The 20105-nt window shown below is 56.1% G+C and overlaps 1 protein-coding gene across 9 annotated transcripts in view; it reads right to left on the bottom strand.

Annotated features, from left to right (window-relative positions):
- Positions 1 to 896: 896 nt before the first annotated feature.
- EFCAB6 (EF-hand calcium binding domain 6) overlaps positions 897 to 20105 on the bottom strand; it is a 244502-nt gene continuing 225293 nt past the window's right edge. For all 9 annotated transcript variants that reach the window (XM_049626480.1, XM_049626482.1, XM_049626481.1 and 6 more), the window contains 5 exons: positions 12230 to 12463; positions 9604 to 9769; positions 7378 to 7562; positions 3457 to 3606; positions 897 to 1317 (listed from right to left, as the gene is read on the bottom strand). In XM_049626480.1, the coding sequence (XP_049482437.1) occupies positions 1195 to 1317; positions 3457 to 3606; positions 7378 to 7562; positions 9604 to 9769; positions 12230 to 12463 (858 nt within the window). In that variant the 3' untranslated portion in view covers positions 897 to 1194. The remainder of the gene's footprint in view (positions 1318 to 3456; positions 3607 to 7377; positions 7563 to 9603; positions 9770 to 12229; positions 12464 to 20105) is intronic.

Raw genomic sequence — 20105 nt, forward strand, 5'->3', positions numbered from 1 at the left:
CCCGCCTCCGATTCCAGCCTGGGGGTCCGGGGCTACCCGAGGCTGGGCCGGAGCAGAGCCGGCACTTCGGGGCCTGTGACTACCCCCAAGGCGAGCATCTGGCAGAGGGGGCCTCCTCCTGGCTCCGGGCTGACGGGGCAGCCTCCAGCGTGAGCTCACCCCCCTGGGCCTGGGGGTCCTGGCCGAGCTGAGGCTGGGACCCAGCACACGGGGAGACCAAGGTGTTCGCAAAACACCTTCATGGAAAGAGAGGGCCTGTGGTGGGCGTGGCTCTTCTCCCCACACCTCACTGGCTTCCAGCGGGGAGGCCGAGACCCGCCCCGCCTCGAAATTCTGTGTACTTCGAGCTGCTGCCTCCGTGGGCCCCCGGTGGGGAGGGGTCTTGGACCTGAGGCTCTGGCGCTGCTTCTCCTCTGGAGCCACCTGGGGTGGGGTGACAGAGGGGACTCCTTGCTCCCACCCCTCCCTGATGGCCAGTGGCCACACGACTCGGGGGCACCTCCTCCCAGTTCCTTCTAGAACCTTCCAGAAGGCAGCAAACTCTACGTCTCTCTTCCATTTGCTTCACAAAAGGTGGTAAGGGTCGCAGGGATTGGAAAGTTCTCTTGGCTTGTCAGACCCGTCCTGTCTGAGGAAGGGTCCCTCCCCAAAAGGTCACTGGTGGGTGCTTCTAATCAGCTGCCCGCTGGGCGGGGCCCTGGAAAGGCTGAACAGGGACGAGGCCTTAGACGTGGGCTGCCCCACCGTGAAGTCTGGCTGGCGCCCGCATCCCTAGGGACAGAGCAACAGCCATGCAGACAAGCCCAGCAGAGACACAGATCCGATCCGGGAGGCAGGAAGGCCTCTGGTCTCCCCTAGGCAACCATGTAGGCTCTCATGAATGAAACCTCCAGAAATCTAAGTTTCTAAGCATTTTATCATTGGTGGTTCTTTTGAAGTCTTACGAATCATTTCTGCAAAGACTAGCATTTTATTTGCTTCAACTGAGTGAAGGGTCCCGTGGCTCCGTGGGCCGGAGCTGTGGCTGAAGCTACAGCCGTCGGGCAGTGCAAAGCCTTAACCGCCGGGAAAGACACGGGGCTGCGTGTGTTTCTGGAGCCCCCCCCCCCCCGCCCCCGATTCTGTGAACTCATTCGTCTTAGGGACAGGCCGCGTGGTCCCCACCCGTCTGCACTGGAGGCCCCCGTCGGCCGCCTACTGGAGGAAGGCCCGCAGGAAGTCGTTGTAGGAGATTTTGGAAGACAGTGTCTTGTCATAATACTCCAGGATGTGGAAGAACTCCTCCTCCGAGAGGTTGATGCTGTGCTGTCTCAGGACCTGTCGGAGAGGAGAGCAGCCCCCGCTGGTGTTGGTGACACTCGAGGGGGCGGGCAGCCAGGAAGGGGCTGGGACCCACCCGCCTCTCCTCCTCGGACCCTGAAAGGCCCACCTCCAAAGTTGCCCCAAGCAGCCCTCTCCCTCGGTGCACATCCCCCTCCCTCTCCCTCCCTCTCCCCCCTCTCTTCCCTCCTTCCCTCCCACCTCCTCTCTCCTAGGCCCTCACCCTCCCAAGGGCCAGCGGGTGTGACAATGGAAGACTTCCAGAACAGGGGAAGGTGCTGGTTCCCCCCCCCCTCCCAGCCCCCCCGCCCCCAGCCCTCCCAGAACAGGTTAATAACCGTTGCCTCCCTGCAGGGTAGTGAGGCTGGTCCATGCGTTCAGACAAGGCCTGGACGGAGAGTAGAGAGGGCTGGAAGGGAGACCTGGCCACAGGGCCTTAGCTAGGGTTGGGTTGGGGAGGAGGGCAGGGCTGCAGGTGCAGGGCGTGGGGCGTGGCGGATCCTGCAGCGCCACAGCCCCCGGCAGAGCTAGCTGCCCACCCGACAGCAACTGCCCCTTCCTCCTCAGGGAGCAGACCCCTGTGTCTCCAGCTAAAAGGCAACACTTCTCGGCCTCTTTTGGGGCTAGGTACGTCCTGGCCAGTGACACCTAAGCGGGACTGTGATGTGGGACTTCTGGGAAGCCTCCTCTAGAGAGGAGGCCCTTCCCCTTCCCCTCTCCTCCTTTTCTCTGCTGCCGGGAATATGGAGGCGATGCTAGAGCCCCAGCAGCCACCAGAGACCATGAGGCGACTTCGTGGACGGAAGCCAGGTGCTGAGGGTGGCAGAGCAAAAAAAATGAAGGCCCCAGTGGCTGTCCGGCCCCGTGCTGGCTCTGGCTTCCTAGCTCGTGACTTGTTTCAAGTGAAAGGGAAACGGACTTTCAGCCGCTGGGTCCGGGAGTAAAAGCGGAGACTAAGTTGCAACTTAATTTCCTACCGATGCTTTGTGTTGTGATTTGTTTCTAAGAGGGGACTAGAACGTGGGGCTGGAAGGTCCCGGGGTTCCTCCGGGCAACGGGCGACGGGCCCCATCTGTGGGGCTGAGGGCTGGCAGCAGACGAGGAAGCTGAGCCTGGGTGTCTGAGGAGGGTCCTCGGCACCCAGCTGGCCTCTGGCTCAGGCTCTGCTGAGGCCCGGCTGCCCCTCTAGTGCCCCCCTCCCTCTGCCGCCCACCCCCGGTTCCTGGGACGCAGACGGGACCCCGGCCGCCTCCTTCCTCTTTGCTGGAGACTGAAGGGGAACCCGGGGCTGAGAGCTGACTTGAGCCCAAAGACAAGACAGACAGTGTGAACTGGAAAGTCACGGGGGGGGGGGGGGGGGGGGGGGAGAGGGCCTGAGGGCAGGTGTCCCCGGGGGCTGCGGGGACCGGCCCTCCTCCTTCCTGCAGCCCTGCCCGCCCACCCCGTGCTACTCATCTTCCCGGCTTAAAACAAGAGGGTTTTACTTTTTTTGTTTAGCTGAAGCAGAGATGAAACTAAGGGACAATTTTTTTGTAAGTGCATTTCAAGGTCATAACCCTTCGTGTCTGTCTGACGTTGTGACTGTTCTTTTCTGACTGTAATATGTGATTTTGAATCTAATGTCTGGACCTCAATTATTTGCTGGACCGGCCGGCTGCTGTGGGGGGTGGCCAGCAGCACACGGGGGGCAAGAGGCAGAGAGGAGCGAGTGACCGGCTCTCGGGAGGCAGTGCTGGGCTCTGCTGCCTCGGTGGCCACAGCGGGGACCCTGCTTTGTTTAGCTCCTCGATGTGGCCGCCTGCTCTGTGGGTCTTGCGGGGCGGACGCAGGCCCCGGCTCCCCCATGCAGCCAGTCTGGGCTCCAAGGAGCACTGGCACCTGTGGTGGTGACCTGAGCCCTCAGGTCATGTCCCCACGGGGTTCTAGAAACCTTCAGGGAGGAGAACCTGGGGTCTGCAGGTGCGGGGCAGGTGGACGTAGCCCTCGATAACTTGGGGGTCCCAAGGAAGTGAGGTCCGGGACAGCCGCTCACACCGGGGCCTCTGCCGGGGGGCGGGGGTTGAGGGGTCCTCTTTTGAGGTCTTCTGGCCGCTGCTCCCCGTTCGGACGCCGCAGGCGCCCAACAGCTGAGCTCACCTTCCGGAAATCAGCCACGCTCAAGAGCCCCGTCCCGCCCTCATCGTAGGCTTTGAAGGTACGTCGCATCGGCCTCCAGCAGTGCACAATTTGGGGCTGAATCCGCAGTAAAGCCGAGTAAAAGGAAGAGGTCTCAGCACCAGCTTCTTTCTGGGGGAGAACAAACCCCACAGAAACCGAGAGGTGGTGAGAAAGGCGCTTTCGAATGGGCAGCATGGGGTAGACAGGCACAGCCCAGCGGCCGCGCGCTCCCCTCCCGGGCCTCAGCCCTGATTTTGCCCCTGCTCACCCCTGCCCTGGGCTCCCCCCGGCCCACTCCCCTGTAGAATGGGGCCTGCCGGCCGGACTCACAAGAATAATGGGAGATCGCTAACCCTGCTATTGTACAAGGCAGCCCCCGCCTCCCCCGGCCCCTCCAACCTGGGAGGAAGGTCACTCCCTTGACCCCCGTCATCTCCTGGACTGGGAAACGGGAGGCTTGGGGACGTGAAGTGGCAGGTTCAGGACCGATCTGGGCTCTGTTCCTCCCAGGTGAAGGAGGAGAGAGAGGGCCAGACAGAGATAGCTGGCCGGTTTTAAAACACTTTGAAGGAAAAAGAGATTTCAGACTGGGTCTCCTAGTAGGTTTATCATAATGAACAGAGTTTTCTCAAAAATTACAAGGTTGTAATTGTATCTTGTAATTAGACAGCACACTACCCTGTGATTATTTCATTTAGGTGCTATTAGATAGAAAACAAGATATTTTAGCATGATTTAACCCTAACGCCTGTCTGAATATCAGAGGTGAACCACAGGCAATAACGTGTTAACACGTTTTGGGAAAGTTTAATTTTAATGTGGCACTACGCAAAACCAATTAGCGCAAGGTTGAATTGCTTTCGATTTTTACATCCTTTAGCACCTAGGATGGAAACTCACCAGATACCCTATAGCTTCAATTAGCTGCCAATTTACCCAATCTGCTGATCTGCACGGGAAAAAGCAAGGATTCTGTGTCGGCTCCTCCCACACCCATGCGCCATCTGAGAGAGCCTCTTCCTGTCCTCGCACAGTACAGCCAATCACTCCGGAAGGCCTCTGCCCCCAGCTCCAGCGTGGCCGCAAAGCAGAGTCCCAGGAGGCCTCCCCAGGGGGGCGTCTCTGCTGGCCTGGGCGCCTTACTCGTGTGGTGGGGGCCTTGGCGGCCTGCAGAGGGGACAAGTCACCAGGGCCAGGCGGGGCTGGCCCCGCTCTTTCCCCGGAAAGGCCGCTGGGGAGAAGTCTCCTGCCGTCACTCACAACGCAGAGTGGGACGGGGTGGAAGGCAGGAGCCTTTCTGAGTGGCAGCCGTCGTCCGTCGGGGTGTGAACACCAGAGCTGGGGGGCGGGATAGAGCACACCGGGCGCGTGCCGGGACCTCTGCCCAGGGGCCCGGCTCCCAGTGGGGCCGGACTGGAGCACCTATCACCTCACTGAATACAATCTCAGTCTGACGCTCCTACGAGTTCCCGGCACCTCCGTGTGGATGGGTGGAGGGTCTGGAAGCCTCACAGTCTCTGTATGGGGCAGGGCTCGGAAGGGCTCACCCTTCGCAGGCCTTAGAACCCAGCGGATCGCCCCCTCGTTTCCAGAAGGGGAATCTGAGGCCCAGAGAGGCAGAGGAAGGCCAGAGCTGGCAGGGGGCCTGGCAGGCTGTGTGGCCTCCATCGTTCCCCACCTGTGCTCCTGGGTCCCATGAAGATCTAAGGAAGGCGGGCCTCTCTCTGCTCACAGAGGAACCGAGTTTAGAGGAACAAGTGTCTCAACTTTAACTTTTTCTTCTGTAACTCGGCCAAAGCCTTTGATGCCAGCTCGTGCTTGTCTAAAGTGGAAATTCCACTCAGATGGGACCTGATCTTGCACAAAACTACCTACAAACTTAGCTGCCTAGAAATCTTCTGCAAGGGATCCACTGTTTGCTGGGCTGACCCGTCATGACCCTGTGGCTGCCGGGCACGGGCGGGGACCGGCTGGGGCCGGCCGGGTCTGCCCCACACCCTGGTCCCCGCCGCTGAGCCCTCAGGGGCCTGGGAGCCGCTGTTGGCTCCCCAGATGGACAATCCCAGCTGTACGTGACTTGCTCTTTAATTCGACAGAATGGAATTCACTGTTACAGATGATGGAATATAAGCAGGAAAAAGTGGTTTGTTTTTTTTCCTTCATCGTTTGGAAAGACCGGAGAGAGGCGAGTCTGGGCAAACACTGGCTGGACTGTGTGTGGGTCCAAATCATTGAGAACAATGGTAAAAAACCTCCAGCTGCTATTTAAGCACCTTTAGGTTCCCAGTCCTCTTAAAAGAAAGAAAGAAAGAAAGAAAGAAAAAGAAAGAAAGAAAGAAAGAAAGAAAGAAAGAAAGAAAGAAAGAGAAAGAAAGGAAACCACAGTCCGTGCATCGTGGGTGCAGTTTACACAGAAAGATGATGAGTCTCCAACCTCTACCACCATGCACCCGGAGGAAAGGGTCTGGCCCGCTTCAGATGGTTGATGAATGAATACACTTCGATGTGTCCGTTCAAAATGTTTCACTTTGCTATGAATCCCCCCCCCCCGCCCCTGCCCCCGGCTTCGCCTTTTCCGTTAACTGACTGATTACTGTTCCCTGTGCCTCGTATGAACAGCCGTGCTGTCCCTGACTGTCCGCCATACAGATGTCTCCAGGTGCTGGGGGAAGAGTCACCATAACCAGGCGTCAGTCTGAGGACCTGAGATCCAGTCTTGGGTTCCCAGTCTTGGGTCTCCAGACCCATACGGGGCTCCAGAAGGAGAGAAAGAAAATGTCTGAACTACTCCCAAGAAAGGAAATTCTGAGCTGTCTGCAAGGTTCTGGAAGCCTGGCGGAGGCCTTACCTTCAGCTACACCTCTTGCCTCCCAGGCAAAAGCTCCCCGAAGTACCTGCCAGCTCTCTGGCTTTGGGCCCGCCAGGCAGACCCTGGCGGTCGGGTGCTCACCTGAAAAGTGCCCCGTGCTGTATAGGCCTTTAAGTAATGGAGGAGATCGGGCAACAAAGAATTGCGTGACAAGTGTATATACACACGCCTTATACGTGTGCAAACACGGGCCACATAAGCATCACACACACACATCACACGTGCACACACACGTATCATGTGATACACATACATATCACACGTGTATATCATACCCTGTGATATACATGTATCATTTATGTCACACACACGCGATATACACATATATGTGCATAGAGAACATCTCAGCCAATTTTCTGGGTCCACGTGGAGGTGGCAGTGAGACTGGAGACATTTGACAAGTGGGTCCTCACTGGCCAGCGGCCCCCCGGAGCCTCTGTGTCCACTTCATCCACCTTTTCTTTCTTTCTTTTTCTTCTTTTTTTTTTAGTTTTTAAAAAAGTTTAATAAACATTAAAAACATTTTTTTAAAAAAGGGGGGCGCCTGGGTGGCTCAGTCGGTTAAGCATCCAACCTTGGCTCAGGTCGTGCTCTCACAGTTTGTGGGTTCGAGCCCCACATCGGGCTCTGTGCTGACAGCTCGGAGCCCGGAACCTGCTTCGGATTCTGTGTCTCTGTCTGTTTCTGCCCCTCCCCTGCTCATGCTCTGTCTCTCTCTTTCAAAAATAAATAAACATTAAAAAAAAAATTTTTTTTTTTTTAATGTTTATTTATCTCGAGGGGGGTGGTGGTGGTGGCAGAGAGAGGGAGCGAGAGAGAATCGCAAGCAGGCTCCACGCTGTCAGGGCAGAGCCCCACGTGGGGCTCAAGCTCACGAACCGGGAGATCATGGCCTGAGCTGAAATCCAGGGTCGGACCCTTAACCGACTGAGCTGCCCGGGCGCCCCGCGTCCACCATTTCTATGGACTTACGACAAACTGAGACAGAGGGGCGGCCCACGCCCACACTTTCCAAGAGTCAGTCTACGCACCATCTTGTTGGCGTTCTGGATCTTCATTCTCTGCATCAGCGAGGTTTCCTTCGCTTTCAGCAGGAGGACACAGCTCTGAATGAAGTCACAGTAAGCAAATTTCCCGCTGTTCTTTACATCGTACTTCACGGCGAGCCGCTGAGATTCCTCTTTGCTTATGTCCAGACTGAACTTCTCCACGAGAGCTAGAGACAAAAACGTCAATTCAGTTGGTGGCAAACTGTTCACTCACTCGTTTGTTCACGCACGCATTCATGCCGTAGGCCCTGGCTTGGGTCCTTCCTACAAAGGCAGACTTTGCATAAGTGATGCCTTCCAGCCAAGCGCAGCCCGTAAGATGCTGCTGTGTGTGATGGGCAGACGGAGGTCCCTCTGCCTTGGCACCGGGGAAACAGCAGAAGCAGCGTCACCGGTGTTCGCCGGGCAGGGTGACGCTGGGCTGGGGAGCCCACAGGAGTGGCCTGAAAATGCCTTTGATGTTCCAACTTGCAGGGGGTCCACGGCAGGGCACGGAAAATACAGAATAACTTCTGAGAATTAATACATACTTTTTTTTTTTTTTTTTTTTTTTTTTTTTTTTTCAGAATTGAATTTTGGATGTACCACTCAAGTCGGACCAGCTGAGCAGAGTAAGATCTGGTGCCTTCGGTGGGTTCATGGTTAAAAACTAAACACAGCAACCATGCTGCCAGCAGGGCCAGCTAAGGTTCATCAGTCTCAAAACCAAGAGGGTTAACTAAAACACGAGTGGAAATTGAAACGTGTTAAAACCGACGTTGCTGAGGGGCGCCTGGGTGGCTCAGTCGGTTAAGCGGCCGACTTCGGCTCAGGTCACGATCTCACGGTCCGTGAGTTCGAGCCCCGCGTCAGGCTCTGTGCTGACAGCTCAGAGCCTGGAGCCTGTTTCGGATTCTGTGTCTCCCTCTCTCTCTGCCCCTCCCCTGTTCATGCTCTGTCTCTCTCTGTCTCAAAAATAAATAAACGTTAAAAAAAAATTAAAAAAAAAAACAAAACCGACGTTGCTGATTTGGTGTCGGTGAAACACGTCACATTAACACAGGGGAGCAACGTTGGACTATCAGTGGTTTCACATTGTGTATTTCATTTAGAAGTGGCTACTTTTTGTAGGAGCTGTTCGCTTGAGAGAGTTCACACGTTTCGTTTGCACGTTGGTAAGCCATGATTATCATAAAAGTGATTTATTAATACTGGAGATTCTCAAGAAAAAACTTCCCTTAAAAAGGGATCTAAAGATTAGGCCAGAGGAGGGGGGGTCCGACTTCAGGGGGCTACCAAGCAGGGGGGCGACAAGGCCAGATCGATCGTGTAAAATGTTGCACAAACAACACGCGACCATTAGTGCAAGTCCAACTGATGGAATTTGAAGAGCTCATCGAAGTGACACGTGGTGACAGCTGGATCAGTGGGACACAAGCAATGGGGTGGATGGGCCTGCAGGTCCCCGGCCACCGCCCTCCTCCACCTGTCCCACCCTGGAGCTCTCCAAGTCTGTTAACAGAGACCACAACCAAGTCTGTGATTCCTAAGGCGGAGAGTCAGGGCTTGCTGACTTGGTCACCCAGGCATGAACGTGCCCTGCAGTGGGTTGAGAGGCATTAGGAATTCTTTTTCTTTTTTTTAACGTTTATTTTTGAGAGAGCGAGCGAGAGAGACAGAGACAGAACATGAGCGGGGGAGGCGCAGAGAGAGGAGGAGACACAGAATGTGAAGCAGGCTCCAGGCTCCGAGCCGTCAGCACAGAGCCCGACGCGGGGCTCGAACTCACGGACCGCGAGATCATGACCTGAGCCGAAGTCGGCCGCTCAACTGACTGAGCCACCCAGGCACCCCATTTTTTTTTTTTTAAATGTAATTTCTTGTCAAGTTGGCTAACGTACAGTGTGTGCGGTGTGCTCTTGGTTTTCGGGGTCGATTCCCCTGATTCCTCGCTTATGTACAACACCCAGCGCTCATCCCAACAAGTGCCCTCCTCAATGCCCATCACCCATTTTCCCCTCTCCCCCACCACCCCCCCATCCACCCTCAGTCTGTTCTCTGTATTTGAGAGTCTCTCATGGTTTGCCTCCCTCCCTCTCTGTTTGTAACTATGTCTTATCCCTCGAGCCTGGCGTTTATGGAGGTGCTTGGTAGCCACCGCGAGGGAGATGCTCCCGCCCGTTCCCTGTGGATTTGTGCCGCCAGGGCGACCCCATTGTGAGAACGTACCTAGGAACTCAGCCGTGGTGATCTCCCCCTGCTTGGTCACGTCCTTCTCTTTGCATTCCTTCAGGAACTCCCGCCAGCAGCCCTGAATTCTCCTCCGGAGCTTGCTCTCTATGGGCTCACAGTTCTGCAGGGGCAGGGTGCCTGCTGTGCTTGCACTGGCCGGGGTCTAGCGAGAGAGAGAGAAAAGGAGGGGGTCTTGCAGCGTGAGGTTCAAAATGAAGAAATAATACAAGCTATCACAGACAGGCCTCGGGTTGAGGTTCACAACTGCGCCGGCAGGATTAGCTCAGAAATAAGGGAAAAGCAAAGCGTAGATGGTAATTCTGCCATTTAACTTCCATTTCCACCAGCGGGCCATATTTGTGCCGAAACACAGTAACCAACGTGGTTTTGGAAATAAACATATAGCCAAGATTCAAGTTTAGGGAGATGTTATTTAACTATATTAATTACGGGTGTGTGTGTGTGTGTGTGTGCGTGTGTGTGACAATATTTTTCACCAGAGGAAGAGTCTTATCAAAGACAGGGAGTCACCTGTCATTTTCATGGATGTCCAACCCTGTACTCCCTTCCAGAATGCCCTGTATTGTGAAATCACATGGACCAACTATAAGGCTGTCTATCTTATTGCATTTTCCGTTTAAATATGAGGAATGAATTGAATGCAGCCCAGGCATTGCCCCTGAACACGTCCTGTCGTTATCTAATACAGTAATGAACTTGGGGCGCCTGGGTGGCTCAGTTGGTTACGCGTCCGACTTTGGCTCGGGTCATGAGTTCGAGCCCCACATCGGACCGTCTGCTGTCAGCGCAAAGCCCGCCTCGGGTCCTCTCTCTTTTTCTCTCTCTCTCAAAAATAAAATAAACATTAAAAAAAAAAAAGTCCAATACAGGAACAAACTCCATTGAATTCCTAGTCTTTCTCCCAAATTCTGTACCACCCGAGCCTTCCCCCTCTGGGTTGATGTAACGCCCTTCTCCCAGGTGTTCAAGTCAAACCCTTAGAGGCTCTCCTGGACTCTCTCCGTCTCCACCCCACACCGAATCCACTGGGAAATCCTGTTGGCTTTACCTGACTGCCGGCCGCCGGCTCCCCACTGCCCATCTCACTCAGAGCCACCGGGCCTCTCCCCTGGACCACTGGAGCCTCCTCCCCACCTGCTCGCTTCTGCCCACCCCCCTCCAGCACCCACTCCACCCACAGCCTCTATTCAACACACAGAATCCACAGGAGGCTTTTTAAAGACGCTGCAGCCCACATCACTCCTCTGTTTAAACACCTGCAAGGACTCCAGCCTCTGGAGTGAAAGCCAGAGTCGCCCCCCCCCCCCCCCCCGCCCCCCCCCCCCCCCCGCACCGCCTCAGCGTGTTTTCCGCGGCTTCCCTGACATATCTAGACTCGGTGGCTTAAGACAGCACAGTTATTCTCTTACAGTTCTGAAGGCCAGAAGCCTGAGGTGGGTCCTACTGAGCTAAAACCGAGGTGTCAGCAGGACTGTGTTCTTTCTGAGGTTCTAAGAGAGAATCTGTTTCTTACCTTTTCTGGCATCGAGAGGCGCCCACACGTCTTAGCCTGTGGCCCCTTCCCGCACCTTCCAAGTCAGGAGCAACAGCGGAGACTTTCTCAAATGGCGTCTCTCCAACACGGACCTTTCTGCCTCTGCGTCCCCCGTTTACAGGCCCTTGTGATTGCCTCCGGCCCACCCGGACACTTAGGGATCTTCCCTTGTTAAGTCGGCTGATTACTGCACCTTGATCCCCCCGTGCCATGTGAGGTGACATATTACAGGTCCTAGAGATTAGGACGCCGACATCTTTGGGGTGCTCCTGACCCCACCCCTTCATTCTGCTCTACTCAGCGTCTCCAACTCGCTAAATACGTGACGTGCCCATCATCCCCGACAAGAACGTAAACTCCGCCAGGGCAGGGACGCTTGTTCACTCTCAGCTCTCGAAAAGACCCAGCACAGAGTAGATGCGCAATAAATTCTGCACACGGTTGGGATCCTCTCAACCACCCTTTCTCGGGGCTGCTGCCCTCCGGCTTGCAGACGAGGCGAGCACCTCAGTGAGGCCGGCCCCCTTCCCGCACCCCAGACCGGGCGGCTCAGCCTGGGGCCAGAGCCGCAGAGTTAGACAGGCCTGGGTTGGAAACTGGATCTCCCCGTGTCTAACTGAGGGACCCTGAGCACACGAGGACACCTCTTAGAGCCTCGTATCTTCAACCGTAAAATGGGGGTGACGACACGTTGCGGTTGGGCGCGTGTAGGGCCCTTGCACAAAGCGGACGCCTACCATGGGGTGTCCGCCTTCCTGCCCGATGAATGCCCAGCTCGCTGATCGAGAGTCTTCTGTCCCTGCTCCCGTACCCATTTCCTACCCTGAATCCTTATTCCTCCTTCTAGCCCTCACGCTTTCCTTCCACCCAAGCCTCCCCCAGCCCCTCCCCACACCTCCCTCCCCCCTCCAGGCAGGTGAATGCTAAGGACCCACCTTGGGCTCCTCTCCTGTGCCCCCGCCCCAGGCTCACCCTATGGCACCTTGTCGGTCACCTGCCACTCAGGACCACTGGGGTTTGGGGATCTGGGGACCCGGGGCACAGTGGCGCCGCGAGACGAGGACTCACACAGGGGTGGCTCTGCGTTTTCAACCCTGCTTTGAGGTCGGGAGCAGGCGTTGATGAAGCTGCGGATGTGCTTCTCTCCAAGACTTCGGGAACACTGCTGCCTTTCTGGGCCTTGGTGGAACTGCCAGTGGCTGGCGGTGTGGCCCCTCTCTCGGAGCTGAACATGCTCAGGAAGTCCAGATACTTGAGCCTCCCCTTGGCGTTGACCGGCATCTCGCTCCACAGTCTGTCAAACTGGCAAAGAAGCAGAAGTCGTTCCCAGGGGTTAGTGTAAAAGCCCAGCAGGGTCCCCGCAGCGCCCATGAGAGTGGACAGAAGCCAGTGGAGGCCAGCGCTCACGTCGGCGGGGGGGGGGGCCGAGGCCCGCGGCAATGAAAACAAATTGAAAAAGAAAAAGGAAAAAAATCCGCTCAGCCTCCACTTGATGGAGGCATCCGTAAGACAGGAAAAGCAAAGACAAGAGGATTATTCACGGCTTCCGCAGGACAATTTTTTAATTGAATTGGGCCCTTAGTGATCAGTTGAACGCCATTAAATGTTGTGATTAGTCACAGAGACTGAGCGGCAGTCTATGAGAACACTTTAGGAGAAAATGCAAATCAAGGCCCTGGCCCACCTTGGTCCCGGGGAAGCCCGGCCGGACTCATTTCTCTTCCTCGTGGGCGCCTGAGTTCTGCCAACAGCTGGCCAGGCACCGCGGCCCTCAGCCGCTGTGTTCACGGCCAGGTGCCTGTCCCCGAAGGGCCAGCCCTGTCCTCTCACAAGGTGGAAAGGGAGGTGTCTGGAAAACCAGAGAGAAGGGTATGGCTTTGGGCTGGTACCGTCTGACGTCACAGGTCATGTCGGAACCACACCGGTAGAGCAAAATGACTCCAGCAATCTAAATGAGACATTTTGGATGACTGAAGGTTTTCAGGAAGCTGAGAAGAGGGGTAACTTATTCAGAACCAGTGGGGTCCCAGCCTCCTGTGCCCAGCCAGGAGAGCAGCGGCCTCTAGGGGCAAGGGGAATGGTGTTTCCCGTCCGTCCCTCGGGCCTGACCTTGACTGGAGGCCAGCATCGCTTCTGGCCTCCGCTGGGGTTTCCAAAAGGCAAATTATGAGAGACTGTACCGGTTGAGTTTAAAATTCTGGAAATGAAGTACTGGGGGGTGGGGAAGAGAGGAGGAATGTTCTAGGCCCTGAGAAGGGAAGATGGTTTAGTTTGGGACAATATTCTTTTTTTTTTTTTTTTTTTTTTTTAACATTTATTCATTATTGAAAGATAGAGAGAGACAGAGCATGAGCAGGGCAGGGGCAGAGCGAGGGGGAGACACAGAATCCGCAACAGGCTCCAGGCTCCGAGCTGGCAGCACAGAGCCCGACATGGGGCTTGAACTCATGAGCCATGAGATCATGACCTGAGCCCAAGTCGGAGGCCCAACCGACTGAGCCACCTGGCGTCCCATAGTTTGGGACAATATTCTTGATTCGTGTTTTAAACTTTTTATTTCAAAAGAATTGTGGACTTGCAGGAAGTTGCAATGATGACACAGAGAGAACCCTGGTACCGTCCCCTAAAGGTTACGTCTTCGGGAACAACTTCAAAACCAGGTTGTGGACGGTGCCGTGTGCGGACGGGTCACCGTCATTTGTGACGTACGCAGAAGTGCGTTGCTTTAATTTTGATCGGTGAGGTCAAACCAGCTGGTGGAGGGGGAAGTGAGAGACCTTGAGAAAGTGACCACGTGTCTGTCTCAGACAGACCTCACCGTCACCAATGGCGGTCATCACCCCCAGTCAGGAGGAGGCTCGCCACCCGTCTCCCTCCAGGAAAGTTCTCCCAACCCCCCGGAGCAGGCGTCCGGTGATCTTCTCCACCTTCCCGCCTGTGCTGAAGCCACCTCTGCAGGTGACGCCAACCTGCCTGGTCCTGCAGCTCTCTGGAGGTCGTCTGAGATTCACCTTTAAATGTCCTACATCTCCCGAAGGGGCCGGCACATGGCAGGTGCTCTAGAAATGGAGCCCCACAGATGCTGCAGGGGATGGAGGCGGGTGGGGCTGGGGGGACAGGAGAGGCATCAAAGAAGCCTGCAAACAGGGCACCACACAAGGGGCTTCTGACCCGTGAGCTGGGCGTGAAACCCGGGCAAAATTCTGATGGTTCGTGAGCGAGTTGAGAGTAAGTTTCCGCGTCCTGGTGGCGGAAGGTGTGCTTCCTGAAACGTCCCCCTCAGATGCAGAGAAGCCGTTAACTACCTTCCGAACGCCTAAAGATCTCTGACTTTGGGCCCCACTTCTGCAGGGAGGCAAGCTGCCGGAGATCGCCACTCGCATCTAACAGCAAGAGAAAGCCGAGTATCTACACCGTCAGAAGCGTTCGGGGCGCCCGGGTGGCTCAGTCGGTGAAGCGTCCAACGCTTGGTTTCGGCTCAGGTCACGATCCCACGTTTGTCGGTTCGAGGCGCGTGTCGGGCTCTGCGCTGACAGTGTGGGGCCTGCCTGGGATTCTCTCTCTCCCTCTCTCCGCCCACCTCTCTCTCTCCTTCAAAAAAATAAATACATAAACCTAAAACAAAACGAAATCAGAGCTGTTTTAGAGCCCATCAGAGAGCTGAGGTTCCAGGGGGCCGAGGGGACCGAATGCCACGGAGCCCCAAGTCTCCGAGGAGAGCCAGACACGCCAGCTCTCACGCCTCGCAGCACTCGGGAAGAAGCCAGCCAGCGCGTTCCAGGCCGAGCGTGTGCCGGCACGTGAGGCTGGGATGATGGGGAGGCCCAGAGACAGGGAACGCTCGCGCTCACGAGCTCCCCTCCACCGGCCTCTGCTGCTGCTCCGGAGAGAGAGAGCACGGGAGGGGACAGACTCGCAACACCGCACGCTTCTCCAGACCGTCCTCTCACGGGAAGCGAAAGCCTTAAGCCACTGGGGGAGGCGTAGCAAGCCCACTCAAGACCAGGACCCCTGGGGGAGGGAAGGAAGCAAACCCTTGTGTCTCTAGGAAGGGTAGATCCACAGATCCACGGCCCTAGGGGGAAGGGTGCGGGCAAAAGCCCCGTGCTTCTGGAGGAGGGGCAGCGACCCTAGGATCTGCACCTCTACCAAGCAAAGGTCAGAGGTCGGCTACCTCCTCTCCCGCCCAAGACCCACCCACCACGGAGACCGGGCAGAGTCTGACCGCCACAGAAGGGGGTGTGGAGGGGCAGGAATGCGGAGAAGGCGCCACCCTGGCCTAAACCAGGCCGGACCAGGAACGCCTAGACAGCGCCACCCTGCGTAAGCCTGGCCCTGAGCACGGGGGACCCTGTCCTGTGGCCCGGACGTGCAGGAGGAATACTCAGCAGCGTCCTGGCATCCCTCCCTGCTGGAGGGTCTGACGCCCGTGCACCACGCACCCCTAGGGTGGGGGCAGCAACGGTAACACTCGAACGCAGCTCAACTGCCGACCAGACTGATTCCGGAACGCTCTCCCGTCCGCGGTCAGCCAGAAGAGGTATGTCCACGTTCAGGCATAAACACTATTGATATCTCTGTCTCAGCTCTTCTTTACATGACGTCTGGCTTTCAATAAAAAGAAAGGAAATCTAGACCTGTCGACAAAAGATGAACTGACCCATCGCCAAGAGATACGGCAAAATCACCCGACGAGAGTCAGAGGAGGCTCTTTTTGTGGGGTCATCAGACAAGGACTTTCCAACAACTGTGGTTAACACGTCAGCGGACCGAGTAGAAAAGGTATGTAACTTGCACGAACAGAAGGGGTAGAGAGATGGAAGGCAGTTTTTGAAGATGCATGTCCTGGGGCGCCTGGGGGGCTCAGTTGGTTAAGCATCTGACTTCGGCTCAGGTCACGATCCCCTGGTTCGTGGGTTCGAGCTCCGCATCGGGCTCTGCGCTGACAGCTCAGCACCTGCTCGGGAGCCTCTCTCTCTCCCTCCCTCCCCCGCTTCCTCTCTCTCTCTCTCTCTCTCAAAATAAAATTAAAAAAAAATAACAACAATAAAAATGCACCGTCTTGTTCAAGCACAACGGGGAAATCGGGCTGAACAGAAACGGAGCCGTGACACCAGAGGCCCGTGGGTGTGTGGCCCACAGGAGCCGGGGTCAGCTGCAGGTAGTGGGGGTGGCACCCCTTCCAGGAACAGGGACAAGATGCCCCGTGTGAGGTGGGCCATTAGAGGCAAGCCACCGACCTGCTACCTGAGGGGGAAACAGAGGCAGCCAGGCAGAGCTGGGACGGGCCTGTGCTGCCAATGGGCAGCCTTTCTAGAGTCACCGAGGACAAGACCCCGAGGCCGAGGTGGGAGGCGTCCAGCCCCCACAACCAGGCCGAGCCACGGCGAACCGCCTGGCCGTGGGGGCGTGTGGAAGGGCCACGCCGGGCAAGTTGCGTGTGGAGGTGTCAGGGACTTCGAACAGCCTCCTGGCTCCGTCCCTCCTCCTCCCGTGTCTTTGACGGGGTGCTTTCTTCCTCTTTGGGGTCAGGCGCCCGGAGAAAGCATGCACAAACTAGCAGATACCAGCACCGAGAGACGCTGGGAGACAGGTTAGCGCTCTCTTCGCAGTGTCGGGGGGGGAAACCTCAGACGTAGAATCCCGTCCCCAGACTATCTCCCAAGGAGAAGGCTGAAGCAAGTGAGCTTCACGGAAGAAGAGTGAGCGGGAAGCAGGAGTGCATGGCGGATGTGGCTGCGGGCAGAGACCCAGGAGACCCCAACATCGCCCCCGCCCAGCCCCTCCACCCGCAGCACCCCACCCCTGTCCACGGCTCCCCTGCCCTTCGGGCTCCTGTGGTCCACTCACCCTTCTCCCGCACACCCGACCTCCTCTGCTCCCAGGCCCCAAGCCGCCTCCTCAGGGAGCCTTCCCTGACTGCCCTACGCAAAGGCTCCCTCCGCACCACCCTGGTTCCCACTCCCGGGGCCTCTGCGGCATTTATCACCAGCCAACACGCACGTCTCACTCACTCCCCCGCCCCTGAAAAAGCGCAGACCACGAGGGCAGATCTGCGGTGCCCACAGCAGCTCATCTAATGCAACATGCTCGCCGCTCCTGCTTCCGGAATGTTCCCTCCACCTGCATTGCTCTCTCCTGTCTCCTCTCAGTGGCAACTCCCACGACCCCAACGTCACGCCCTTAGGGAAACTGCCTTGACCCCTGGGTCCAGGCCCCCACTGCCGGCCCATCCTAGCAGGGAGCGGCTTGTAACGACATAAATAACGCACAGCTCTCCCCTCCGTGGATCCAAGCTCAAAGGAAGCAGGGAGCAGGCCCCCCTTCGTTGCTCAGGACCTAACATCACCACTGTGCACAGAGGGCCCCAGTAAGTGAACGAGCAGATGCGTGCCGCCTTCAGCCACTCAGTGCATCGTCAGGACAGACAGCTTTGTGCCGAACAACAGGCAGACGTGTCCTGTGAGCCAGGCCAGGGGATCGGGAGCTCAGGGTAGAGGCGGGGAGGCCAAAGCGGGGCATGGCCAGTTCCTCCAGCTACAGGTACCGTCAGGAAAGGCTTCGCTCGGCTTGGAGTCAGTCCTGAAGGAGGAGTTGGCGTGGCTAGATGTGAGGGGGCAGGGGTAGGGAGACAGCAGCGAGCGGGAGAGGCTGAACAGCCCGGCTGGAGGGGAAGGCATCGAGCTTAGGGAGTGTTGTGCGCTCCCATTTCATAGGGAAGGACAATGAAGCTCAGAGAGGTTGTGTAACTTGTCCAAGGTCACACAGCTAGACAAGCACAGAGGCAGAACTGAAACTCCCACCTGTCTGCCTGAGAGACTGTTGGTTCTTTGCCTGTGTTCTTCTAGTGTCCTAGAGGTGTCTGTTTAAGAAACACCACGCTTGAGAGGTGCCCGGGGGGCTCAGTCAGTTAAGCATCTGACTCTTGATTTCGGCTCAGGCCATGATCTCATGGATCATGAGATCAGATTGAGCCCCACATTGGGCTCTGCCCTGACAGCACAGAGCCTGTTTGGGATTCTCTGTCTCCTGTATCTGCCCCCTTGCATGCACTGTCTCTCTCTCTCTCTCTCTCAAAAATAAATAATAAAAAAAAAAAAAAAGAAAAAAGAAACACCACACCTGAAATGGTCGGAAATGTCTGATCCTTCCTTTCCCTAACGTAGCTGTAAATATAGCTAAATCCTCACGCAATTACCAAGACTGACCGAAACTGCCTGACCGGGAGAGGCTCTCTCTGTGGGTCTCTCTTTTCTTAAGCAATATCCAAGTGGACCCCGTTCCCAGGCCTTTATACCACGCTTTCTGGGGAGCCACAAAGCCCCATCAGTTTCCAACTCCACCTGCTCAGAAAGTTGCTCTCCTTTTCTGAAAGGTTAATTACACCGGAAGTTTTCAAAGGAGCTGGTACTTCCCTGCTTACGGAGCTCCGTCATCCAAGAAAGCTGACCTCTCGGATTCATGATAGTTGGATGTTTTTCTTAGGATGAGATCGTTTTTAGAAGACATGAGATCTGTACTCAGATGCTGGTTAACACGGCTGGAACTGTCCCAGAATCTTCGGGGAACCCTTCTGAGTAGTGGCAGTTGGGGTCTAGACATGTTAAGGAGCCAAACTACTTCTGTGTCTCCCTGTACCACACCTTGTCCCACTGAACCAAGAAGGTCATGGCCCACGGGTCACACAAGGATCTTTGCTTCCTGTTTGCCAGCCTGTGTCCAGAAGCTCCCTTCTCAAACAGTACACAAGTTTTGCTAATCATCACCCAACTTAAACCATGGTTCTTATGCCAGATTTTGATGTCCTCAGTGATGCAGACTGTATTTGCGATGTGTCTGCGTATTTTTAGAAGGCAGAATATAAAAAAAAGTATTTGATTTTGTTGCAGAGGCGGGGGGCTGGGTGTGCCGGGGATGGTGAAGCTTTCTTGGTGGATGATTAAAATCAGATTCTCTGGTACAGGTGTTAGATATGCTAGCACATTACTAATTTATAATGAGAGTAACAGTTTACTCATTTAGATGAAATGAAAAATCTTCATTAGTAAAACCTTAGTTAGTTCGCCCCATAGAACCATAAACACAACTGGGTGAATCGTAAAGGTTCCCATCCATGTATAGTAATGGGGACGAGCGTTTGCAAACAGCGATCTCGCTCAGCTCTGACGATCTACGAGACCGAACTGGGGAAAAGCACTTTGATTCGGCTTAGCAAAAATGATCATGATGCTTTAAAAAGGTGATATTTTAGGAAAGTGAAATCTGATGCTCGAATTCTTCATGTTAGTGAATTCGTTCTTTAGGGTGGGGAGTCCTGAGGCCTGGGTGGCGAGGGGCATCGAATGTGACCGTCTCCCTTCCATGTGAATACTCTCAGTTCTCATCCGGGACCCCCTGAGAAAATGAGGCCTGAGGGTAGAGCGCCCCATCTTGCGGGGGGAGGGTGGCCTCTCCACCGGGAGCTGCAGGAAGCTACTCGGGCTGAGCCGGGGAAGGAGGGCGTACTTTCCGAAGTAGTTTGGATCTTGGTTTCCTCCTGAGTGACTCTGTGGCGCTAGGGCACCGGCTTGTTTGACAAGTGGGGAGGGCTTGCAGCAGTGTGTCTGCTGTCGGGGGCGGGGGGAGCTCTGCTTCTGTGCTCTGTGTCGCCCCAGCTGTTCGGCCACTGGACGGTGGGGGTGGGGAACGTGCACGCTAAACCCGCCACGCTATCCGTTCACCGGGACTTGCTGAGCACCCGCTCGCTCTGTGCCGGGCTCTGTTTTGGCGTTTGGGCCACAGCGAGGAGCAAGCCACCCGGGGAACCGTCCCCCGGCACTAGCATTTAGTGTTACTAAAGTCGGGAAACTGCAAGGCAGGTCCTCCGGATGCCATCCTGCTGGCAGGCCCTGGGAGGCCACAAGGGGCCAAAGAAGCCCAGGGTGGCAGGTTGCCAGAGCTAAAA

The sequence above is a fragment of the Panthera uncia genome, chromosome B4, assembly GCF_023721935.1.
Source record: "Panthera uncia isolate 11264 chromosome B4, Puncia_PCG_1.0, whole genome shotgun sequence".
NCBI lineage: Eukaryota > Metazoa > Chordata > Mammalia > Carnivora > Felidae > Panthera > Panthera uncia.